The 25,991-nt window shown below is 32.8% G+C and overlaps 4 protein-coding genes across 9 annotated transcripts in view; all 4 read right to left on the minus strand.

Moving 5' to 3' along the window:
- Positions 1 to 5,224: 5,224 nt before the first annotated feature.
- LOC105122876 (uncharacterized) lies at positions 5,225 to 10,044 on the minus strand. Of its 2 annotated transcripts, XM_011022235.1 has the most exons (4): positions 7,996 to 10,044; positions 6,375 to 6,439; positions 6,042 to 6,224; positions 5,225 to 5,742 (listed from the first exon to the last, which is right to left on the minus strand). In XM_011022235.1, the coding sequence occupies exon 1, from the start codon at positions 9,290 to 9,292 to the stop codon at positions 8,240 to 8,242; it is 1,053 nt and encodes a 350-aa protein (XP_011020537.1). In that variant the 5' UTR covers positions 9,293 to 10,044; the 3' UTR covers positions 5,225 to 5,742; positions 6,042 to 6,224; positions 6,375 to 6,439; positions 7,996 to 8,239. The 2 variants fall into 2 exon arrangements, with proteins under 2 accessions (XP_011020537.1, XP_011020538.1); XM_011022236.1 differs by lacking the exon at positions 6,375 to 6,439.
- A 1,718-nt stretch (positions 10,045 to 11,762) lies between these two features.
- Positions 11,763 to 16,807, minus strand: LOC105122877 (putative glucose-6-phosphate 1-epimerase). 5 transcript variants are annotated; one of them, XM_011022239.1, is made up of 10 exons: positions 16,555 to 16,807; positions 16,039 to 16,113; positions 14,887 to 14,890; positions 14,721 to 14,777; positions 14,480 to 14,640; positions 13,979 to 14,119; positions 13,584 to 13,686; positions 13,380 to 13,479; positions 12,602 to 12,847; positions 11,763 to 12,124 (listed from the first exon to the last, which is right to left on the minus strand). In XM_011022239.1, the coding sequence occupies exons 1-9, from the start codon at positions 16,602 to 16,604 to the stop codon at positions 12,618 to 12,620; spliced, it is 921 nt and encodes a 306-aa protein (XP_011020541.1). In that variant the 5' UTR covers positions 16,605 to 16,807; the 3' UTR covers positions 11,763 to 12,124; positions 12,602 to 12,617. The 5 variants fall into 5 exon arrangements, with proteins under 5 accessions (XP_011020541.1, XP_011020542.1, XP_011020544.1 ...); XM_011022240.1 differs by lacking the exon at positions 14,887 to 14,890 and having other exon boundaries at positions 14,744 to 14,777; XM_011022238.1 differs by lacking the exon at positions 14,887 to 14,890 and having other exon boundaries at positions 11,777 to 12,124; positions 16,555 to 16,671.
- A 2,678-nt stretch (positions 16,808 to 19,485) lies between these two features.
- On the minus strand, positions 19,486 to 21,473 carry LOC105122878 (methionine gamma-lyase-like). Its single transcript, XM_011022243.1, has 3 exons — positions 21,023 to 21,473; positions 20,529 to 20,930; positions 19,486 to 20,058 (listed from the first exon to the last, which is right to left on the minus strand). The coding sequence occupies exons 1-3, from the start codon at positions 21,315 to 21,317 to the stop codon at positions 19,502 to 19,504; spliced, it is 1,254 nt and encodes a 417-aa protein (XP_011020545.1). The 5' UTR covers positions 21,318 to 21,473; the 3' UTR covers positions 19,486 to 19,501.
- A 2,931-nt stretch (positions 21,474 to 24,404) lies between these two features.
- The window catches only part of LOC105123158 (methionine gamma-lyase-like), a 5,509-nt gene continuing 3,922 nt past the window's right edge, over positions 24,405 to 25,991 (minus strand). The window contains exons 2-4 of the mRNA XM_011022670.1: positions 25,967 to 25,988; positions 25,471 to 25,872; positions 24,405 to 25,079 (exon numbers count right to left, since the gene is read on the minus strand). Of these exons, the coding sequence (XP_011020972.1) occupies positions 24,523 to 25,079; positions 25,471 to 25,872; positions 25,967 to 25,988 (981 nt within the window). The 3' untranslated portion in view covers positions 24,405 to 24,522. The remainder of the gene's footprint in view (positions 25,080 to 25,470; positions 25,873 to 25,966; positions 25,989 to 25,991) is intronic.

Below are 25,991 nucleotides of genomic sequence, written 5' to 3' on the forward strand. Positions count from 1 at the left end.
TGAGAACATCTTTCAGATTAATGATTAAAATATAAAATCTTAAAAATTATTTATTAAAATATAAAGTATTTTTACATGTTTTTTTATTTGAAAAAACATTAAAATAATATTTTTTATTTTTTAAAATTTATTTTTTGACAACATTACATCAAGAAAATTTAAAAATATTAATTCAAAAATAATTTTTAATTACAAAAACAAACGCACTCTTTATATATCTATTTTTTTCCTTTTGTGTTTCAATATAATTCGGTCACCATAAGTATGGCATCCCACGGAGTAATGGAAAGGTGGAGTGTAAACTTTGTGGAGCTTGAAACTAGAATTTTATTTTTTAACATCAAATATTGCAAGAATTTGCATTTTTTAACTTTTGATGTTAACAATCTATGTACTGCAAGTTTTAAATTAAAAAACCCTCACTTCAGGATATATTAGAAAATAATATAAATTTTATCTTAAAATTTTATTTAATATATTGAGATAGTTTTTTGATAAAAATAATTTAAGAATTAAAAAAATTAAAAATTATTTTTTTCAAAAACATGATTTGAAAAAAAATAATAAAAAAAGACAAGGAAATAAAAAGAGAAAATAAAGAACACAAAAAAGAAATAAAGGGAAAACAGACAAATGGTTGCCAGTTAAGAAAAGAAAGGGATGTGGGTCAAAATATAAAAGAATCCTATGAAAATAATTAGATGTCGCAACGTGATTGGAGGGAGCGATTTCTTTTTCAAATTAAGCTTAAGGTGACCAATCTTTTTCACACCATATCCATACTTTGATTAACCAGATGGACTTGAACGTCGCCGACACTGCTCCTTTTTGTCGGCTTTAAATCTACAAAAGCCGATTCTTATGTTTAATTATTGTTTTGTTTTTAATTATTATTGTTGTTGTTTTGAAAAGGTAAATTAATTATTACTTAATTCATGTATTTTAATATAAACTAGTTCCTAATAAGGCTATGTTTAATATTGCGATTTAATCCCTCTTTTTAAACAGTTTTTTAAACATAATTATAGTTAATTTCATGTTTAATTATAATTAATTATGGTTAAATTCAAAATGTTAGCAAGGGAAAATCCTCTTTCTCTTTGGTTTATACAATTAAATAAACTTATTTAATTAACAAAATTAGAGTTAAATTATATCAATTATTCGATCTACAATCATTAAATTATACTAAATTTATCTCGTTAGATTTTGATTGATAATGATTTCAATTGAATTCGAGCAAATATATTTTATCAATATCAAATTAATCTATTGATTTTAAAAAATGATAATTTTTTTATTTTACATTCTTAAAACAAAAAAGATAATTTAAACAGACAAATCGTTTTTATTAGCATAAGCAATTTTTGTGCCTTTTGTTTTCTATAGTGAATCTTGAATTATTTGATTATAAAATAAGAGAGAAAAGAAATATAATAAAAAATAATAATAGAAAGAGATATTTATCAAATTCACGAGACTTGAGGGATATCTAACATACTCTGACCTACAAAACCATGATAGATGATGACTCCTCAACCATAAAAACAACAAAGAATAGTATTTTATTTATTTCCATGCTACGGCATATAAATATATTTTTTCTCACAAAAGAGTAATTGTTCTACAAGAAAAAAATATAAAAAAAAGGTGAGTGCTACTTCTCTTACAGTTCACTCAAGTTTTTTTAAAATATTTTTTATATATCACAAGAATATCAACCAAAGAAATAGTTTTTTTCCCTCTATATTTATATATGTAATTATATAATATGAAATAAATAATTTTTTTCCCTCTAGATTTAGATTTATATATGTAATGATATAATCAAAGTCCTGATTCAAGAATTAGATCATGTATTAGATATATTAATATAAGTTAATAAAAAGGATGTCGACGCTGAAACTTTCAAATATATAGAAATATTGGGATTTTATGGTATCCAAAAATGTTGCTAATTAAAATAAAAAAAAATCGAAAACAATATCAACGATTATGGTCATAGCTAAAGAAAACACATGGTTCAAATGTGAATTTTTATGAATTTATATGACTAAGTTGTTAGTTTCTAGAAAATAACGGGCTAAGTTATAATTTACAAATTCTGACAGTGCAGCGGCCTTTCACCGTGATTCTTAATTTAAATTGTCAAACCACCCCCTGCGGAGTATCTAATTGGACTTTTCACTCAAATCTTGACACGTTTCAATGCCCAAGTCAATTAAGCAACACAAAAGAAAGAAATCTATAAATTGAATAATTGATATCATATAAACTCAAATAATCCATACAACTTGCACCACGTGTTGCCTTCGAATTAATTGTTAGCAAGAGAAGAATATCGTATATATTTTTAATTTAAAAATGTTGATTTGATAGTTAAGATGTTATTTTTAAAAAGAATTCCTTAAATTCAAGGTTTTAAATTATTATGGCTGTATAAAGATTACGTTTGGAACGGGGATTGTTTTTATTTTTAGATATATTTTAAAAATATCATATTATTTTGATATTTTTAGTATATTTTTAACATGCTGATATAAAAATTATTTTAATATATTTTTTAAATAAAAAATACTTTTAAAAAATATTATGCATCATAATACTAAATATATTTTAAAACAAAAGAAGGAATGTGCTATTTTAATAATTTGATGTTTTGTTGCCAATTTAAAAAAAAAAATGTATCTTTAAGCCATCAAAATATGCTATTAAAATTTAGATTTTTCATGAAACAGAAAAGAAGTATTATGTATATATAAAGAAAATAAATATATCGAAATTATAAAAAAAAATTAATTAATTTAATATATTTTAAAAAATAATTAAAAAAGCATCAGCTACCACGGTATTAAACCGGCACTAATGCTTACAAAATATCAAAGAAAATTTGAAATCAAACGTTTAAAAGAAAGGAGCCCACAGGAACATCTAATGATCTATGACTAGATTAGTCTTTAATTAATTAATTAAATTAAACAAGTACAATAAATTCGTGCTAATTTGCAACTTGGCCAAATGCTCATTACCTCCATATAAGATGCCGTCACCTGTCGGTGCACGTTGATAAATTACACACCATGGTAGAAAAACTCTGATCTTCTTCTGAAAGCCTCTCCCAGCCAGCCAGCCAGCCAGCCAGGTCTAAAGAAGCAAACCTCTCTGTCCTTCTCTTTGACACAGACTGTGTTATAAATATCTGTGGTGATTGTTGAGAGTGAAAAAAACACAATTCACAGAGAAAGAAAGTGAAAGGTCTGGCCGGGTTAAAGAGCATAGCTGTGAGAGTTGTTGGTGGGTTCAGTAGGAGAAGGAAAGCGAAAAAGAAAATTAAAGTTGAAGATAAGTTGGTGGATATGCTGCATAAGATGATCTTCCCTGTTAGAAGAGTTTGGCTTGCTGTTTCTGCTCGTCTCAGAGCTCGCAAAAATGGTCAGCCCCCTCCCTGGTTTCCCTTCCTTCTCATATATATATATATATATATATATAATCTCATAATCTGCAGCTTCTTATTGGTTTTTTGGCGTCACGTTAGCTGTGATCTTGGCAATCTATAAGCTAGAATTTTTTTGCAGAAACTATTTACATGCTCTAGCCAGTTAGCTAGCTAGTTAGATCACTGTGTGCTCATCTGCTTCAGTGGGGTTTTTCTTCTCTGCAATAATTTCTTTCCCGCTTATCCATCGTATGGTCTGAAGATTAGCATTCAAAGATTTCTTGACGCTTTATACTCTCTTTTTTTCTGTCATGTCACTGTTGTCAAATTGAAGCCTATGCTAAGCTGAATTGAGAAATATATATTTAAAAATACCCTAAATTAAATGCTTGGAAATAAATAATATTCAAGATACATGATTGACATAATTAAACTTCAACCTTTTGTGTTAATTGAGGTGATTAGTAGCTCACAGCTGCTAGAAAGCTTGTTCTTGAATTATTATTTTTTTGATTAATTATTTTTAAAAATTTTAGTTCCATTTTTTTGAGGTCAGGAAGAAAACAGCACTTGAAGATTCCATCTGTGACGAACAAATCCACCAAGAAAAATCCACTTGAAGACAATCTGAAACTGTTTCAACATTACAGAATTGTCAAATCAAGCAATTATGCTTTCATAATTAAGAAAATAAAATCATCCTCGCCTCTAAGAATCATGATAAATTATTACCAGTTTGGAAAAGTCTAAAAATGTGTGTTAGGTGAGAAGAATTAAGGGAAATTAAATACTTTATGGAAGCCTTTTCCAACCATTGAACCAAACTAATAGTAACAAAGCATTTTGATTTTTCTTTTTTTTTAATTCACAAACAAGAAAGGCATTAATTTGAAGTTTCTACTTCAACAGTTTTTCTTTTTCCCCGGATGAAGTTATTGATTTATGATTTATTCATCAAAAAATGAACTCTAAGCTAATAAAAAAATATATATGCGTATCAATTAATCAAGGTGTCCTTTTATATATATATTGATCTTGCACAACTTTGCAGTAATCTTCAAATTATTATTTCTATTCGAGCATGTATATAATGACACCAAGGATGTATAGGCCAAGAGACTGTAACCTGTGTCTTCAGAATGAAAAGCATTATTTGATGCTTTTTTATTTTAGAAATGCTGAACGCAGGTAGCACCTCAGCCGCCATCACCTTCCCAAACGGAGAACCACTAGGCTGAATCCACTGGCTACCATCAAAATGATAGGGAATTGTCAACTGCCTAGTTTCTTGTACTGGCCAACTAATATAATAGAACAGTATAATATCAAATGCTAGAGATCCAACTCGGGGATTAACAGCATAAACAAACATCCAAATATCTTCTGGGAAACATCATCAACCGAAAGATGAGGCTTAGCTATAGGATCAACATCATTTTTAGTTCAATTTTATGCTTAGGTCACTTCAGTAGTGGCCTGACAGCAGCAAATTTATTTTTCTAGTTACAGCTTAGTGGGCAAATGTGTCCTCCAGCTCCTAAATGGTCCCTGTCGCCTCCCTGGTCCTTTTGGTACTAGGAGTTTGGACCACCACCGAGATCTTACTGGTTTTATAACCCAGCCACTTGGCGTGTCAGATGATTAATGTCATTTAATTTTTTTGTTGTATGGTCGAACAATTGGGCCACGACTTCATTTATGATTACTCTTCAGCATTAGGAAATACATGTTTTCAATGGGAAACTACTCACAAGTTCTTCTCCTCTATGTTTTGTGCAGGTGCTGGTCTTCTGGAGCTTCATAATGATATACAGACCTGTGGATATGAGGATGTGCAAGTGATGTGGGAAATACTAAGGAGATCGGAATCTGAGCTGATGGCAAGTCTTCCAAAGCGCAAGCAACGGCCTTTTTGGAGAGTTTTTGTTTGGTCTAATCACAGTGCAGCCTCATCCTTCTCTGCAAATCAGTCCTGATAAAGGACTCCTGCTTGATCAAGAATAATATGCTGCCTTTGTCATGCAACTTGACATGGGGCATTCATAGTTTTACTATCCAACGGCCGTCATTGCAGTAGCATGGTACAGAGCTGTTGCTGGGGTATCCAACTCAGTATATAAGATATGTGCCTTCTGTACATACACAATGTTTTGTCATAACCCACAACGATAAATGAAATAACTTCCTCGATGAGCTTCAGTTTACTCATTGATGTACTTCACAGTAACCACAAGCAAAGCTGGGAGAGAGGATAATGTGGTAGAACAAGCAGCAATCCAATGTGAGAACGTTGACAAGCAATTTCCCTATCCATAGCATGTCATTGAAAAATTACCACCAATACTTAATAACGAATGACAGTACGAAAACTACTAGAGATTCCATCTGTTCATTTATATCAATAGGGGAAGCCGAATGCTAAAACACAGACGGAGACATTATACACAAGCCAGAGAGCTTTTGAACTCTCTGGTTTGTATTTATGAAAGCAATCTATATCATGATTAACAATCCATATAACATGATTTGCATTTCTGAACTTGAGACGTTAGATAACAAACATAGAGAAAAGGAAACTATCAGTTTCTTGCACAGTTATCATTACCATGTTCGCGAATGGAATTGATTAAACTTCAGTAGACCATCATCATTTTCCTCCCTGCAAGAAAGATGTTGATTTGTTGACCTGGATCCGCTACATGGCTGGCTCTTCAAAAGGTATTGTTTCACGTTAAAGCTCACAGCCTCTCGGTGAGTTTTGTCACTGCCTAGATCCTGCACTCCTAGCCTGTGTGAGATATCAGTATCATTAAATGCTAACTGAGAAACTATAACGCCAAGAAATTTAGAAAGAAAACATCACTTTCTTCTAACTTTTCATTGATTTCAATCTATGAAATGTCAGAGGAAACGCAAAAGGAAACGATACGATGCTTACAAACAGAGAATATGAGTTGAAAAGGTTCAAATCTTCTGGGTCGAATTCTTGAAGCCATTATGTCACTGCAAGGAATTTTTCATATGCTGAAGATTTACACAGCACAAATATGCAATGCAAAAACAAACACATACGGATTCCATGGTTATGTTGATTGTTAAAAATTACTTTCGAAGAAAGGTAGCGGGCAAAATCATAATTGCCAGATAATAATTAAATGGGCATACAAGGGGAGTTCAAGAAAGCCTAGATTCTAGCCATGGTTGCAGAAAAGGACTAGGGTATCATATCTCATGCAAATGGGTTCTTCTGATATCTATGAAATAATATGCAAATGGGCTCTTCTACAATGACAATATGATATATTGGATATAAAGTGACACGTGCTAGCAAACAATATGTCAAAAGTTAAAGAGCACATATTTTTCACTTAACCTTCGAGTCCATGAAATCCATCATGAACTATGAGGCAGGTGTCGGAAGTCCCTTGGGTGGACTCCCCATGTATAGGCCACCAATGGGTCTCTGATAGACAATAACTCCAAACAAGAGCGTCATCAAATGGAAACCATTCGGCAGTGTCCATATTAGAAAGCTCATTTCTACGATAGAAGTGTCTCAAGCACAAACAAGAGTGTCTTCTTCTTTTTCATGTAATCGAGCTTATCGCTAGGGTTTGAATGAACAATATGTTTCCTTGCAGCCAGGCAAAAACACAAGGTATTGGCCAGTGTTGGTCCAATAAAGCAGGGCCCTTTGATGGTTGATCTATATTGACACCTAAGCTTCAGTCTCCATAAAGTGGCTGTATCAAAATTAAACTCCTTGCCTTTCCACTTCTTACAACCAAAAGGTATGCCAAAAGATATTTACAGTGAGTTTGAGATTACAATAATGATTGTAATTCAAAATGTTTTCATTTTAAAATACATTAAAATAATATTTTTTTTTATTTTAAAAAAATTATTTTTAAAATTAATACATCAAAATAATTTAAAAATATAAAAAACATAATTTTTAACCTAAAAAAATTAAAATTTGAGAGAACGCAATTCCAAATACTATCATAATCAAGTAGCTTCCCTGCACATACACAAAAATCTCCAAGAAGTTCAACTGAATTTGAAAAAATTTCCGTAATAGTAAAAATGTTAGGTTATACCAAACCAGTGAGGTGCCACTCCTGTGGAATATTAGAGACATAAATGAAGAAACTTCAGGATCATAATTCGGGAAACATCAAACAAGTAGTACTTGGAGATTTAATGTGTGTGCGCATGTGTGAACATTTTAGTATCAAATGCCAAAAAGAGAGGAATTTTGTTAGCTCAAAGGGGAGATTAAGCCAACAACTAAATTCACCGTTCATATTAAAATCAGCAAGGACAATCAGCAATTGATAACCTGTTAATATTCAGGACCCCGACAATTCTACTGTAGGGAATACATGTACAGGAACTTTTACATCGTGCAGTTTTTTACCTTCCTAACAAGCTAGACAAATTATTCCTGCAAAACTGTTTCTAAAAATTTCTCTGAACTTTAAATTACAGAAAAGCAGAAAAACTAAGTTAAGAATACAGCAGTGCAACCAAGCAAGGGCATTCTTTTCTTTGAGTACCTTTTGATTGGTTGCTGTAAAACGCGGTACACAGGATCAAGGGAAGCTATAGCTGAAGAATCTCTTGCTCTGCTCAAATTTACCTTGATGGAGGCAGAGTTGTATGACAAGGGCAGGAAACTAATTCACAAGAATATGAAAAGGAGTTGACTGCAGCATTGTTAACCAAGCATGCATGTTAATCTGCTCCTTTAGACCAGCCACCAAATTAATCACATCCCAAACACAATTTTTTTCCGGCACTTTATTCTTCTGATGGGTGCGTGCATATTTTCTCCAGCAGCAAGGGCCAGTCTTCTCCAAGCTCCTGTGGGTTAAGCTCCATTGCAACCTTGAAATCCAGTAACGATATTGGGAAATGGGATCTCTGTTCTTGTGTTCCATTCAAAATCATATTGCTACTCTGCACCTGAAAATGATGACCAGGCAGAAAACCATTAACATGCTTACTCTCAGAATGGTTCTTCTGGGAATTACTTTTTGTCGAATAATCACATCCATGCTTTCTATTAATGAGTTCAATGCAGGACTTGATCAGCCTTTTCAAGTAAGCATCCAAGCCACTGTTCAGTAAACTGGCAGAGTCCATGGATACATCATCAAGGCCATGTGCTGTGGCGAGTTGCTGCATTCGCTCTCTTAGCGTCTGTGTATCCAGCAATCCACCACTATCATATGAGCTAGCACATCTATCTTTGCTTGCTAGAGTCAAGGGTCTATGGGAACCACCTGCACTCACAGTGCAAAATGGAATTCCAAGTGGTGCCTGAAGTGGAGTTACAGTAGATATCTCAGATATTTCACTCTGTTCTTTACTATGTACAGAAACTAAACCATCTGTTGACTGTTTTATTAGTGGTAATTTAGCAGGGCGGTGGAAAACTTCCCCTTCTTGATGATGCTGCATCAGCTTCTGTATACCATCTTCTGGGGCTATATTATCATCTGTAACTGTTGAATAATGAGAAGCAAGATCCGCATTCCCATTTGGATAGGAATACGACCCATCACTTGCAGATGTAGGAACCTCCTTATCACGACTTGGTGGTGGCGGTGGGACAGTGGCATTACAAGCATTTTTCAAAATCGAACGTATAAATTGATTATGTATCAGCACATTATCTTTCCCAATAACACGAACACAGAGCTTATTAAACTCAGCCTTGCTCAGCTTCAAACTCAAAAATTTATTCAAATAATAGAAGTACAACTTCGACCTCTCTGCCCCAATTGTCTTCACTATCTGAACTTTCAACTCCACGAGATTCACCCGCGAATGCTGAGTTGACGGTTGCATTTCTCTCACCGCATAGTCAACAACAAAAAAATACACAAAAGACTATAAAAAAATCACCGTTCCACCCAAAACCCCTATCTAAATCAGGGTTATTTCACTCCATTCCAAAATCCCATTTTCCACAACCCTAGAAGAAAAACCGCATTGACTTCAACAAAACCCATCAATGCCATTACAAAACACATCTTCTAATACAAACCCTGAAAAAAGACTACAATTTCCCCTCCCAAAACTTAAGTTTTACAAAATAAACCCAAACCCTAGTCATGCTAACCCCGAACTTCACAATCAAACAAAACCCCCTATTGCCCTTAAAAAAAAAATTGAAAACCTTCAACGAAACTCTATCAAAAACCCCTCCTTTTCCAAGGAGAAGCTATCAATTCCAATTTTCCAGAGATCACCCAGTAAAGCTAAAGAGCTTAAAATAATGGGTTTCTTCTAAAATGATTAATACAACCGAGGGAGAGAGATTTGGAATATGTGAGATTCTAGAGAGAGAGAGCTTTTTATGGGTCTGACCTTGTTTTGAGCTGGAAAGTTTTTCAGACTCCGAGAGAAATCAAATTCGATGCAGTGGGAGCTAAGAAGCTTCCATCTTCTCTCTTGCACTAAACTATGTATAAAGTGCTGGCAGCTTGGGTTAATAATTCGTTGCTTTCACTTTCTCTCACTAGAAATCACATTTTTTTGGGATTTCAATTCAATTCATTTTAAGGTTTCCTCTCTCTTTCTCTGTTTTAATTTTTTTGGGTTTTCGAGTGACATTTTTATTTTTATTAAATAAAGAATTGAAATCTCATTAATAACAATAACAATAACAATAATAATAATAATAATAATAATAAATAAACCTTAATAAAACATCACCGTTTTGGAATGCATATGCTATTGCGGTCATGTTAGGTGGTGCAACTCAATCACGCTTTTAATTTATTTTAAATTTTTTAAGTTTTAAATTAACTTTTTTATTATTATTGATATTAAAAATAGATTTTAAAAAATAAAAAATTATTATTTTAATATATTTTAAAATAAAAAATATTTTAAAAAACAATATTTATCAAACTTCCAAATAAACACTTAACACACTTGGCTTTTTAATTTCACAATATTAAAGTGCATTTGTTTATTAATGTATTTTAAAAGTATATTTTATTTAATAAAATATTAAATTGATGTTTTATCTAATAATTTTTTAAGATTTTAATTAATTGATGTTAAAAATAAAAAAAAATTATTTTAATATATTTTAAAATAAAAATATTTTATTCAACAATATCAAACACAATAAAAATGCAAGTAAACATTACTTCTTTTTCTTCTTTTTTTTGGCAGAGTATGTAGTTATTAGAACAATATTTTTATTATTTAATAAAAATATTGATCTATTTATAGTTTATTAGATTAATATTTTTATTAAAATAATATTTTTTTTTGTTATTTTTTATGTTATGCCTTGAGTTTTACTAAGTTAATTATATTTTATCAAATCAATGTTTTGGTTTGAGTTATGAATTTCTAGGATTTATCTACCTGACTAATTCGGATTTAACAACAATGCTTCTTCTTCCTCCTTTACTTTCTTGTTTTATTTTATTTTATTGAGAAATTAAACTTCAAAAGTACAATCAAGGCAGAAGGCTATTAGAAATGGTTGGTATACACAAGGCTATAAAATACCACATAATTGCAAATTACAAGGCATAGTTATGCTAATATTAGTGGTGGAGGGAAATGTTTTAGTATTTCCTCAGTACTGAAAAATCTTGATACATTTTTTAATCAAATATTTGGCGTTCAATCTTAATATTGAAGATCCATTGTAAGGTAGAAAAATATTATTTTTACAGCAATTCACTTGTTCCCTTCACACTTTCCAGCTTGGAGGGTCGTGCATCAATCCTGAGCATGCCTATTGGAGTCAAAACTCTTAAAAAACTAATCCTGCATCAATTTTGACGGCCAGTGAAGATTCTGTGGAAGGTCGGCCTCCAAAGTCAGCCGCCAAGCCAACTTTACTTCGACAAGAGCAGCAGACAATCATTGAAATTGTATTAGATTGGGAGATGTTCTCAACAAACAGCAAGTGGGACTCAGTATTGATTGCTTGAAACAAAATATTTAGCATTCATGTGAAAGCTACAAACAAAATTTACTTTGAAATCATCCACAACCAACACTATATATCAACCAGATTGCAGCTAATCACTCCAGAAAGGTGCTCGTGAACAATGCTTGTTATCTGGATGGTAGTTTTGTTGTCAGACATGTAAACAAAATCAATGGATCACTGAAGCTGTTCATCAGGGGAAAAAAAAAGTTTCCTCATAGTTGGGTTCATATATCATGATCAAGCCAAGACCAGAAACTTATTCATGTTTGCTTTCATGTAACGTATATTAAAATGGAAAAGGTGCATACTTTGATGAGTTTAGAGTGAAACAACAAGGCTCACAAAGTATCTGAATTTACGAAACCAACTCAGCTGAAACTAGAATTCTGCTACTTGCATTGCCAAGAGTTCAGATTTCATTATAAAAGACAGAATTTCAATAAATCAAAGGATATTATTGTTCAACTAAAACAATTGCAGTCATTTAAAAAACAAGACAGGAAAAAAGGGTTAAAAGAAGAGGATGAAACCTAGATGCTTTCCTTCTCTTCTTCCATTCATTCCTTTTACTTTTAAGTGGAAGTCAGCGAAGTTGGCAAAATACAAATTAGATATCTTCACAACTGACTTCGTTTCCTTAGCCTTTTGAACCCTGCCTCCAAAAATACTGGCAAGAATCCACCAGAAGCGCTAAATGCACAATGCCAAAAGAGCAACTGCAAAAATTTGTTTATAACTATCAAACAAAAAGTTCTCACACAAGAACAGGAGCACAATTCTAGAGCAACACGTGAATTAATAAAGGAAAATATAATATGATTAGGATGGACCAAGATTCAAAGTCAATTTTAAAAATTCATATCTTTCAATAATTTTTGCGCCATATAAAACATGCCTAAAAATACAACAGTCAAAATTGTGCTAGAAGACTAATACTCAAAAATGCATGCACAAGCATGCATTCATACGTCAACGAACCAAATCTAGATCCAGCATAATGCAAAATGCTCATACTTCAAAACCAGGGGAACAGGTGTAAACATTACACCTAAAGATAGGTGAATCCCTTCATGTTCAGGACATTGAGATGCTCAAGTTTTCCGGCCAATCCTCCCTTTTCAACATTATTGCTTCCCAAGAAATGATAAACGAGTTACATATTTCAATTTTAAGGTTTGGCTTCAGTTACATACCTGTCAAAGAGGTGCATCATGCAGGCCCTATATCCTCACTTAAGATCGCACTTTCTGGATTAAGCTGTCCACTGCAATAACTAGAAGGAACAGCAGAGAGCTCCTGCCTTCCTCTCCACTCTTCACCAGGTTTCAAAGTAATGGGCTTTTCCACACAAGCAGCCTCTACACACAGCATATGCTTGTACTCGTCATCACCAAGATCAGGTATGGTCTTTGCTTTCTTATCCCAGGGATTCCAAACCACTGCAGGGGGGGGTAACCATACTTAATTACTTATATTGACTGAGAACAATCAAAGTTCCCACAGAAAACTTGTGGTTTCCTACACACACTTAATTAGTTCAAGTTCACCCACAAATGACCAAAACAGCATGTGTTCAATCATTTGAAACAAAGATTATTTTGAAACAGCACAAAAAAGAAGAATGCTGTCATTTAATGATGTCAAGACCACGGTTTATGGAAATCAAACAAGGGACTTCTAACAAGATGCAATTAGAGCTCTCCTCCGCAGACCCTTGGATCACACAATCTAAATAAAATTTCAAACTACAAGCTCTAATCCACTGACAGCTCTGAGAAACTTTCAAAGGTGCATGCCAGCCATTACAAATTTAGAAGAACATTTACACTTGACATATGAACATACAGCAATAGCAGCTAATGCAGCAAGATAAGAATGTTATGCATTTCCCAAATCTCGATGGAGTCTCGACAACATTGCTTGCTAGCGGCCTAGCACTATGATATGCATGCAAACAAAATTTTCACTCACCAGCATCAGGAAGTCCATCTTTCCGCAATTCAAATGTTCTCTTCCTTTCATGGTCCAGAACAGCAATTTTGGTAGGTGTTCTGAGATATACTTTGTCCACCTTCATAAAAATGAATAGAAACAAGTACCACAGAATATATGTATGAATAGAAGCTGAAAGGGTACTGAAAACAATCAGCATTTCTGTGAAAAACAGATACTGACTTCTGATTCAAAGACTATTGCATCTCCTTGTTCAGTGAATCGTTCTCTGTTCTTCAGATTATCCAAATAATCTAGTGTTTCAAGTCCTTCTACCCTCACTTCACTAGACAAAACCAACATGTGACTGAATCAACAAAGAATTCAAAACACACTGATGTAATCATCATATTTCCACCCATCACAGAGAGAATAAAAAATATGACTTTGTTCAATTCATCAATTATGCATTGACATTTCTACTCAAAATGGTGATTTTACAAAGAAAAAGATAAAGAGTATTACACAATGAACAAAGTTAAAAATCGCTGCAAAATAAGGAAAAACCCAATAAACTACTTAGCATACAAAAAAAAGGACCTAAAGATGCCAGCAATAAATAAATATTGTCAAAGAACCTGATATCCGTAACATGAAAATATGTGTGGTACGCAAATGTAAATGTGAAAGATTTCCCATCAGTATTTGTATTTCGAATGCGAGAGGTCAACATCAAATCTCCTCCAGGACCCAGAGTTATCCGTAGGCGAAATTCATATCTGTAAATAAATTGTATGTATGTCGCATCACTCGGCAATTAGAAGAACTGGCAGCCCAAAAATATACAGATGCAATATCTTAATATAAAAATATTTCTATAAGTTAATATTGCAAGGCATACAACTATACAAGCTCCAATCATGCACCATACAATTACAAAATATCTATCCCTGTAAAACTAGATCCAACTTGAGCAAAAAAAATCACATTACAGACTGTCTATCATACTGAATGAAGCTTTACCTGCTTTTGTTTTTTGAAATGGAAACAAATAATTTGCTTCAAATGTTGTTTTAAGTAATGCATCAAAAGACATGTTGAACTGCATTAAACTTCATAATGAAATTTGAGTCACGCACCTGTGAGGCCAGATCTTCACATCTTCTTCAGAGTGTTTAAGTATTAAGTCAATGAAGGCCTTGTTGGAGCTATTTGTTGGGAAAGGTGGGGGGTCATTATCAATAGACCAAAACCTGGTCCTTGCAAATCCATGTGGTTCAAGAGAACCAAGATTGCTGAACTGCATATGCCAATAAATTTAATTTGAAAAGATAATTTTAATGGCAAAATATTATTAGTTAACATAAGAGACAGACATACTTGAGGAAAGCAGATTGGAATACCTCCACGGATAGCCTTTGGAGGCTTAAATATAGCCTGCACAAACCACCAATATAGTTTACAAAAAAAGAGTGCATTAGCCAAATCTAGGAACAAGAAATGACTATGACATATGACTGATTGCCATCATCTTTGAGTAGCATACCCATCTGACATAGAAGATGGATAAGATTACAATTTATTAAGCACTAAAGCTTATATAATGCCAAACCCATAAAAAGAAGCAATCAAATTAATATTAACAAAGAAGAGAGCATGAAATAAAGTGTCCGAGTTTTAATACATCATAACACTTTTAAAAAGGAAATTTGATGACATTAATGGAACTGCACATTAAGACTGTGCGCCTAAATGATGTAAAAGACATGGATTCCTATCCAGTTCTCTATTTCAACTACCTTCCTCTAATTATTTGGAAACATCTTTGTCATACACCTTTCTTTTTTCTATGGTGGAATCTAAGGTACCTAAGCTAAAAAAAGGTTCAACTAAGCTGTAAAAATGTAAAATTTAAGTTTCAAAGCCCAATATTCTTCAATGTTAGAATTAATTTTTTTGATTATCCAGAATAATGAAGTGCATTTTCCTAGGAACCTATGGTCAAAGTTTTTATGCATTTTAGGTCTTCTAGGTTGAATATTCATCGAAGAATATATGTAATATCTCTAGAAACTCCTGGACTTTATTATAAATAGGAGATCAGGGCAATTAAATTATTTCAAGTCAGTAGACTTCCCCTCTACAGAGAGTAAAATGTGAGACTATGTTTCCACCAATGATTCCACAGTCACAGGCTAATAAATCCTGCATTAAACCCTTCATCGTTTGAACCAAGGATATAAATTAAAGTGGTATGCTCATAAAATTTTCAGAGATACCCCTTCTGTGGACGGCGAATAGAGATGTATATATATGTGGCTTGTTTATAAGACTAATAGTCACCTTCTAGTTATATTAGCAGAAATCTCACCACAAAGTTGCAAGCATTTCCCGATACCATCATGTTTTCACAAAATGACTTTTTGAAGCATCTTGACTTGTAATTCAACAAACATGAGTGTATGGTTACTTTCTAATATTCTTCTAACATTCTGTACTTCATCAGCAAACAGACAGAGTTAAGCAACAAGCCACATTTGAAAAACCACTGGAATGGAATGACACCAATTACTGAACAAATAAAGTAAATTACTTCTATAAACTAACGGTAAACAGCTACAATTGCATCAAAAGAATTGCTGAAATTCATCATGGTTGCTCAAACGTACAGCTTATATATCACAGTAACCGGATGTACCTTGCTACTAACAAAAAGCAATTCTTCCCCATGTTCATTCTTCCAGGATGTGACATGACCTCCAAACAAGTATACCTGGTCATAAAACCACTCTAATCAACAAGCTTTCTTCTCGAACAATAGAGAAAACAGTACACAAAGAATGCACTGGATATCAGTGCAAGTGGGGGCATTTATGTTTCCTCTAGTAAGGAAAACAAAACAATGGTCTAGCTCAATACTGCCAAAATTTCTTGTTTTTTGATACACCTCAGAAACAGCAGCTATCAAATCTACAAGATTAACAAAAAAGAAACAAACTTGGATTCATAATCAGCCATAACATCTAGCCTATTCAAATGGGTTCAGATCTAACATCCAGAATGAAGCACCATTGCCATTTCAAACGATACAAAACCAATCAAAGTCCAGAAAGGATAAAAAGAAAAGCACTAGATTTGCAAAGAAATGAAGAAAAGGGCAACTGGGTTTCATTAATTACACCAAATCAAGAGATAGATAAAGAGAGAAATATACCTCCGCAGAGCAGCCTCGAACCTCACGCAAGATGATCTTGTCAAGGCCATTTATACCCTTACAAAGCTCCACGTACTTGGTCTCTTCAGACATCGCTTGTCTCTTATACACAGAGACACAGACACCTCTTTTTGTCTGCAGAATAGTAAAATTCCTTAGAATCTGTAGGATCGAAAACTGGAGGAGCTGTCAGATGGAGACAGAAGACAAAAGGCGAAAGAAATATTTTTTGGGATTTTCTGTTTTTCTTACATCCAGAGTACGATGCTTGTGAATGTAAAAATAATATTTTTTATTTTTTAAAAATATTTTTTATATTAATATATTAAAATAATTTGAAAATATAAAAAAGTAATTTACAATAAAATAAATTAAAAATAAATTTTTTTAAAATGAAAAAACAAGCACACTTAATAAGTATTACTAGTTAAGTATAAAACTAAAAGGCATAATACTTTTATTGTGTAAAAGTATATTGTTTATCCGCAGGACACAATATTTATTTATATATTTTTAGAGACCTCTTACAAGAGGAAGATACATTTTTCTTTATTATATCATCAAACAGTAGAGTGGAGGATCTTTCTAGCACAAATCACTCCTTCATTTCTTCGTATGTGTTCTTGCATTGGTTCCATTTCTAGTCCAAAGTACCATATGATCAGCCCTGGTCTAATGCCAAGGCGTTTATATGATTCTGAGAGAAGGGTCCAATTTGAATAATGATCAAATTCTGAAATGGGATAAAAAAATATACCATAATATCTAATTCTCAATCAATTAATATGGAATTAATATGAATGGATAAAATATATTGTTAAATTTTTTTTAATTATACTAAATTTTTTTAAAAAATATCAATTACAATAATGATGATCAAAATTAAAATTAAATTTTATATTTAATTGAAAAGTAAAATTAAAAAAAAATCCAATTTAGTCAAAGGACAAGAAAAAATCTAAAAGAATGAGGCTCAAAATTCGTATAAAAAATAAAAACAATAGTGTAATTCAATGGTGAAATTGAAAAGAATAATAACTTTTATAAAAAGAATTAGAAAAAAAAAATCAAAACAATAGTACTAAATTGGAAAACATAAAACCATTGATTTAAATTGAAGAATGAAATTAAAAATTAATAAAACTTTCACACAAAAAATCAAGGTAAAAGATTATAAATCCAAAAAAAATGATTAAATTAAAGAATATGATATTTGATAAATTAAGATTTAATGATGAAATTAAAAAATAATAAATTTTTTATAAAAATACCAATACCAAAAATTATAAATTAAAAGAATATGGATTAAAATTGAAATATCAACAATTAAGAAGATTAAGTTGTAATTCTTTTTAAAAAAAAAAAAACAAAAATTATCCACCGATGACAAATCAAACTATTAATAGAGACACATTGCACAAAAAAATAAATATAAATACTTTTAATGACACGATGATAAAATATTTTAAGATATCAAAAGGTATGAAGATGAAATTACACTATTAAAAAATATATAATTAAAAAAATATAGAAAACTCAAAACACCCTTTTACTTCAAACTTATTTATTTTGTAAGGGTAACCTATTGGGAAATATATATATATATATATATATATAATACTTAAATAGCTTTCCTTGTACTTCAAACAAGAAACAATCACAGCAAGGGTCCAATTTATCATTATTGTTGTCATTATTTGAGGCCGTAAACATAAAAAATCCAAATAAAATTCCCAATTTTAAGACTATACTTTAAGGACTTTTATTTTAGCACTTTAAAAAACTTTACTCAACCGGAAAGAAATTGATGACTTATAGTTTTGGTCCACAAGGGAGACAATGTTTTGCAGTTTTATCGAACGGAGGCAAGCTTGGTTGGTGTCAAGCATTGTCATGCGATCATGCATTACTTGAAAACCCCTGGGTTCAATAGCTTGAATGATGCTCGTGTCAATCGGCGGTGATCGCAATAAGCCAGCATCGACCTAACGAACTCAGAAATGATTATACAGAGCAATCGTTCTTCGAGCCTAGTAAAATCATATTGCTCGATCACAACAACTTTTTGATCTTTTAAAAAAGGATTAACCCTCTCAAATGATGAAAAAGAAAGAGAGGAGGTGAGGATTAGAGCCAAAATGGTTGCTGTTGAAGAAGGTTAATGCCTGATGGATAGAGAGTGAAGAAGCAGACGATGAAAGAGAAAGGGAGAGAGAAATTCTTTTATTGATCGTGCGTTGACATAACGGTGGCTAGGGTTTTCTTTCTCATGAATATTCATATATTTAGTGTCTAAACTTTTTATATTTTAACATATTGATGTTTTAACTTCAATTTTTATTAATTTAGTTGTTCAGATATCAACAACAACACAGTCAAATACCTCAATGAATATATGCTATGAATTTACTACATATATTAAAACATGATATGAAATCTAAGACCTTAAATTAACATTAGGGTTTATATCACTTTAGGTATTTTATATCATAAATTGAGTCAAGAAGCAATTTTTACAACTCCGAGTTCATGATTTTAGAATAAATGCCTTTTAAACTTAGTAAAACTGAACCAATATTTCATGATTTTCATGATCATAACATTGACCACCTTTTTTATAAGATTTTAGTTTTCATGTCATCATTTAATGAATAATTCAACAAAGTAACATACGCCGAGACACTTGAGTGTACTGTTATAACAGATGATCGATAACTATGAAAGCTGAGATACTCATTGTGAAATATGAAACTTCATACCTTTCAATAATATATCATTATTCCTTTATGATAATTATGCATTTGAGAATTATCGTCGTCTCAATTCATCTCTCATGAGATCTGAAATGCTATAACATGCAAGGCAGGCATAAACATGAGAGTGATTGTTTAATTCTCGCAAGATAGATTGGAACCGAAGCTCTGAGCTTACCGGAAAAAACCCAGAATTACATTTCTGAATATGCCTTTGTGAATTGGCTCCATTTCTGCTCAAAAGTCCCAACGTATCCCACAGAAAATCTCACCAGCCCTGGTGAAATGCCGGCAATTTCCTTTTCCTTGTTGTCCAGCATACTATTAGTGCTACTAGAAGAGCAAGACATGAGGGTCTCATAATAGCCCAAGCTAACGCCCATGAACCCAAATTTGGAGTTGTTTTGCAATTTGTCCATCAAGCGATAGGCCCTTCCTTCAGTTTTCATGTCAATGCAGAAAACCCCACCGAATCCATAATCCTTATTAGACATGGACTTCAAGAGACTGTGCTGTGGATGCTCTTTAAGCCCGGGGTATAAGACATCGAGGTTAGGGTCCAGTTCCTTCATCTTGGTGACATATTTCATTGCTCGTTTGCAATGTTTCTTCATCCTCATGCTCAGGTGAGGAATTCTCCCTGATATTTCGAAGGCTAACTTGGGATTCATTGTTGGGCCAAGAAGCATCAAAGGCCCTTCATGAGGGTCTCTCATTTGGTCCACTATATCAGCAGGCCCACAAACCGCACCTATGAATTTCCGTGAAAGCATCAGAATACTTTTTTCCCTTTCTTTCACACATCTTTTCGACTGTGGATAGGCATTCTAATAATAATTAAGTAATAAAAATGAAGCCAACAGCCATACTTTTCTATGCCCTGTTCATGCGTGACAGTTCCAAATTCCAAGCAATCCCCAAACCACTAGTTAGATAAAGAAAAGAAAAAACTCTTGCCAACTCCATCAAGTTAAACCACGAAAATCAGCTGGAGACTTTACAATCAATTAAAAATTCTGAAAACAAGAATCTTAAGAGATTTTTGTGAATCAATTGATGAAGTTTCAATTCCATAAATCCATTTTGTCCCAAGGGTCCACCTTTAATCGTGTTGTTAAAATGAGAAATCCTATGTTTTTTTTTTTTCCTAACAGTTAGAAAATATCAAATCATTAAAAAAACTTGCAATTCCACCACGGAATTAAAGCTATTAAAGAGTACCTGCAATAATATCCGCTTCACCACTAATATACTTGGAGATGCTATGCACAACCACATCTGCCCCAAGCTTTGCAGGGGAGAGAATCATTGGAGCAAAAGTATTGTCCACCACCACCTTGACCCCTTTTGCATGTGCTATTTTGCTCAATTCAGGGATGTTTGCGACAATCAAAGTTGGGTTCGAGATGGATTCAAAGTATAACACACTGGTCTTTCCTTCAATCATCGCATTATCAACCTCCTCGAGATCAACGATGTCCACAAACGTTGTTGTTATGTTGCATTTCTGAGGTAAAAAATGGGTTAACAAGGCGTGACTTCCACCATAGAGAGTCTTCGCTGCCACCACATGCCCACCAGCGTTGCAAAGCTGCAGTAACACTGATGATATCGCCGACATACCTGAAAACGACGAGTCAGTTACAATACAAGTAACTTTAAGCCCTCCATGCATCGCTCCGATCCATCAAATCAAAGAAATAAATAATTCTTACCACTAGCAGTGCAATAGGCAGTCTCAGTTCCTTCCATGGCAGCGATCTGACGGCCAAGGTTTAGTATGGTGGGGTTTAAGTGACGACTATAGATGTAAATCCCAGTCTTGGGACCGACCTCACCTAGGAAAGCACGGTTCATGGCATCGGAATCCTTGAAGGTGAAGGTATTAGAGGCCTCGATGGACATGTTAATACCATTATGTTCACCTAGCTGATGCCGAGCGGCGGCCAAAGCTTCAGCTGGAACTTCTTTCTTGGACTCAATCCCAACGTTAACAGTTTTTCTATCCATAACTAATTCTCCTAGAGATTAATCCTCCTCGGAACTCACCAGAACTCGATCGTGATTCGTGTATTAATGTTAGAAAAGACTCTGTTCGGTCTTTATATGATCATGAGCGGAAACAAAATGGGATACGTTACCGCTATCTTTCACTCAGAAACCGCACGTCCACCCTTCTTATGAAGATGATAGTCAAAGTTCAAAATAGCTGACCTATGAAACAACGGGGACAGATGATACTTTGAGCACTCATGGTCCTCTAGTTCATTGAATTGGGGAAACAGATACAAAAACCTTTGACTGGAGAGCAGGGACCTCTTCATCTTTTGTACTGATAAAAAAATTTAATAAAAAAATGTTTAGATATTATTGATATTTTTTTATATAAAAATAAAAATCTAAACCATTAAAAAATTTATTTAGTGTCACATGATGACGTGGTGTACAGGAAAATAACTAAAAAAATCAGCAAAAATAAAATTTAGCTTGAAATAAATATTTAATATGAGATTTTGTTATAAATATACGACATGAGAATATTGGATTGATTTAGATCAACTTGGATTATTCTATCAATTTATATGTTAGGTCATGAGATTATAATAATATTATAGAAAATAAATTAAAATAAATTAAAAAATATAAAATTAAAAAAAATAAGTATAATCAATTTAGGTTGAAAACAAATTATAAAACTCAATTCTTAATCAATTTATTATTAAAAAATAAAATTAAAAAAAAAATTAATTGAAAAAATAAAAAATAATTAATATTAAAGGATGTAATTAAAATAAAAAAACATATATTATAAAAAAAATATTATAATAAATAATATTTTGTGAGTAAAAGTACAATAAAATTTCATTATTATTATTATTATTTATTAATAAAGATCACCTCCTTTTGTTCTCTGAAACTTATATTAAATTAACCTAACTTAATGGGTTAACGAGAAATTTATTAACCCACATCTTCTCCTGAGCTAAGTATAAAAAAATTAATTTAAAATTAAACTGATTTAACCTATATATATATATAAACCCTATAATCTGATCAACTTGATCATTTCCGATGGGCTGAAGACTTTGGTTTTGGCCACAAACAATTAAATTTTTTTCTCAATAAAATCCCTCTACGGAACCTTGCCGTCTTGCCCTACTTGAATCGAAGGTTCGATACACATCCCAAAAGCCTATCCGCAGTGTCAGGTCTCACTCTGGACTGTCAAATACTTGTGAATGTACTGAAGATAAATGTTAAAGGGTAGTTTAGGTATTAAAGTTCCGAGCAACAGAAATATTACACTCTTAACGGTCAATTCTACTTAATAAACTATGTAGTAATTTATCATGCTGGGATCAATTAATAAACTATATGAATTATAAATATATAATAATGTAATTAAATTCTAAATCATTAGTAATTAATACATAATTATGTATATAAATCTCAATTATTTAGCAAAAATATTCCTGTATTCTCGCCTCTATGATTGCCAACGGACCTCTCCAGTCAAAAAAGACGATGTGGAAAACTAACACATTGACTTTGAATATGCAGGTCTCATTCGTTGACTGAGTAGAAGTATGAATGGGGTGCTAGCGTAAAACATAGACTTGAAAAAGTCTAACGGGTCGAGAAGCAATTTCCTCTCGGGACTCAAAATTCAATTTTCTTTTTTTTGGCTGGGATTAAATTATGATATTGAGATGAAAATAAAATATACAATAAAAATATGGATGGTGGCCCACACGTTTTCCACTGCATCTATCTCCACTTTCAAAACAATTTATTCGTCTAATTAACTTTTTTTTCTTTTCAAGTCATAATTAAGAAACTATTCCGGATCTTAATTATTCTTAAACCTGAACTCAGTTTGGTTTTAATGAAAAATAAAGGAGGGAAAGACCTTCAAAACTTGAGTTGTTTTTTTTTTAAAAATAATGTTGTTTAGTTTTTTTTATTTTATATATATTCTTCAACTTATTTAAAATAATGTTGTTTAATTTTTTTTATTTTATATATATTCTTCAACTCATGAGGTCAATCACCAAATTAGTTTCTATTATTATAAAAAAAAAAACCTTACGAATATGAGTTTTCCAAATACTATATTAGAATATTAATCACAATTTCAATACTCTAATTAAAATTTGAATTGCAAACAAAGCTTTGGATATATTTTTTTTAAGGTGCTATTGATACAGAATCAGTCAAATTTCACATCCTTTCTCTGTTTTTTTCTTCTTTGACAACTCAGATGCTAAGACTAGCCTCTCCTCTCACTTTCTAATACCATATGGATGTAATATTACTATTTACATTAAAAAAAATCTCCATGGGCCCTTGCTTTAAATTTGTTCCAGATGTCTTTATGCTATACTTTTTTCACATGCTTGATCATGCTTGGATTTGATTCTTGCCGAGAGAAGCTTGATCACTTGTAACCTTGCTTTAAATACATGCTTGATTTGCTGAGGATCTTGATCCCTGAGGGAAACTTGACTTAAAAGAAGTCCTTAGGGTGAGAGAGGTTTTTTTTTTCCTTTGACATCAAGCTAAAACTCATGTTTGCTCACAATCTAGTAAAACCCATTGAATTCTTTTTATTTATTGTGTGTTGAGATAATGGTGTCTAGGGTTTTTCTTTTTTGTGAAAATTGATATATTAAGTGTCTAGATTTCTTTTATTTATATAAATTGATGTTTTAACTTTTATTAATTAAGTTGTTCAGATATCAATAACAACACAGCCAAATACCTTAATGAATGTACGCTATGAATTTACTGACATATACATTAAAATATGATATGAAATATAAAACCTTACAGATTAAGGTTTATGTCACTTTAGGTATATTATATCATGAACTGAGTTAAGAAGCAATTTTTACAACTCCGATTTCATACTCACAATGTTTTAAAAGAAACGTCTTTTTTTATATATATAAGATTTTAGTTTTCATGTTATCATTTAATGAATAATTCAACAAATTAACATAAGCCGAGATACTCATTGTGAAATATTAAACTTCATACGCTTCAATAATATAATTATGATAATTATACATTTGAGAATTATCGTCTTAATCCATATCTCATAAGATCTGAGATGCTATAATATGCAAGGCAGGCATAAACATGAGAGTGATTGTTTAATTTTCGCAAGATAGATCGAAACCGAGGGTCTGAGCTTGCCGGAAAAAACCCAGAATTACATTTCTGAATATGCCTCGGTGAATTGGCTCCATTTCTGCTCAAAAGTCCCAACGTATCCCACGGAAAATCTTACCAGCCCTGGTGAAATGCCGGCGCTTTCCTTTTCCTTGGTGTCCATCATACTATTAGTGCTCCTGGAAGAGCAAGTCATGAGGGTCTCATAATAGCCCAAGCTAACGCCCATGAACCCAAATTTGGTGCTGTTTTGCAATTTGTCCATCAAGCGACAGGCCCTTCCTTCAGTTTTCATGTCAATGCAGAAAACCCCACCGAACCCATAATCCTTATTGGACATGGACTTCAAGAGACTGTGCTGTGGATGCTCTTTAAGCCCGGGGTACAAGACATCTAGGTTAGGGTCCAGTTCCTTCATCTTGGTGACATACTTCATTGCTCGTTTGCAATGTTTCTTCATCCTCATGCTCAGGTGAGGGATTCTCCCTGATATCTCGAAGGCTAGCTTGGGATTCATTGTTGGGCCAAGAAACATCAAAGGCCCTCTGTGAAGGTCTCTCATTTGGTCCACTATATCAGCAGGCCCACAAACCGCACCTACGAAATTCCATGAAAGCATTAGAATACTTTTTTTCTCTTTGTTTCGCACATCTTTAAGACTGTGGTTAGACATTCCAATGATAATCCGAGAACCATACTTTTCTATGCACTCCATGCAAGATAAGACCCACTGGTTAGATAAATAAACGAAAATCAGCTAGATACCTTCGAATCAATTAAAATTTATGAAAACAAGAATTTTTTAGAGATTTTGTGAATCAATTGATGAGGTTTCAATTCCATAAATCCATTTTGTCCTAAGGGTCCACCTTTAATCATGTTGTTAAAATGAGAAATCCTGCGCATATTTTTTTTTCTAACAGTAAGAAAATATCAAATCATAAAAAAAATGTAATTCCACCACGGAATTAAAGCTATTGAAGAGTACCTGCGATAATATCCGCTTCACCACTAATATACTTGGAGATGCTATGCACAATCACATCTGCCCCAAGCTTTGCAGGGGAGAGAATCATTGGAGCAAAAGTATTGTCCACCACCACCTTGACCCCTTTTGCATGTGCTATTTTGCTCAATTCAGGGATGTTTGCGACAATCAAAGTTGGGTTCGAGATGGATTCAAAGTACAACACACTGGTCTTTCCTTCGATCATTGCTTTCTCAACCTCCTCAAGATCAACAATGTCCACAAACGTTGTTGTTATGTTGCATTTCTGTGGTAAGAAATGGGTTAACAAGGCGTGACTTTCACCATAGAGAGTCTTCGCTGCCACCACATGCCCACCAGCGTTGCAAAGCTGCAGTAACACGGATGATATCGCCGACATACCTGAAAACGAAGAGTCAGTTACAATACTCGTAACTTTAAGCCCTCTATGTACAGCGCTCCGATCCATCAAATCAAAGAAATAAATAATTCTTACCACTAGCAGTGCAATAGGCAGTCTC

This window comes from Populus euphratica, unplaced genomic scaffold, assembly GCF_000495115.2.
Source record: "Populus euphratica unplaced genomic scaffold, PopEup_1.0 scaffold8.1, whole genome shotgun sequence".
NCBI lineage: Eukaryota > Viridiplantae > Streptophyta > Magnoliopsida > Malpighiales > Salicaceae > Populus > Populus euphratica.

Excerpts from the sequence above, each read along its gene's own strand:
- LOC105122876 (XM_011022236.1), bottom strand. The coding sequence starts at position 9,292 with ATGCAACCGTCAACTCAGCATTCGCGGGTGAATCTCGTGGAGTTGAAA.
- LOC105122877 (XM_011022238.1), bottom strand. The coding sequence starts at position 16,647 with ATGTCTGAAGAGACCAAGTACGTGGAGCTTTGTAAGGGTATAAATGGC. Across the intron at positions 14,778-16,038 it reads TGCTTTTTGTTAGTAGCAAG|GCTATATTTAAGCCTCCAAA; the intron begins GTACATCCGGTT and ends TGGTTTGTGCAG. Across the intron at positions 14,120-14,479 it reads GTGAAGATCTGGCCTCACAG|ATATGAATTTCGCCTACGGA; the intron begins GTGCGTGACTCA and ends ATTTATTTACAG.
- LOC105122878 (XM_011022243.1), bottom strand. The coding sequence starts at position 21,317 with ATGGATAGAAAAACTGTTAACGTTGGGATTGAGTCCAAGAAAGAAGTT. Across the intron at positions 20,931-21,022 it reads TGCCTATTGCACTGCTAGTG|GTATGTCGGCGATATCATCA; the intron begins GTAAGAATTATT and ends CGTCGTTTTCAG. Across the intron at positions 20,059-20,528 it reads TGAAGCGGATATTATTGCAG|GTGCGGTTTGTGGGCCTGCT; the intron begins GTACTCTTTAAT and ends GGAAATTCATAG.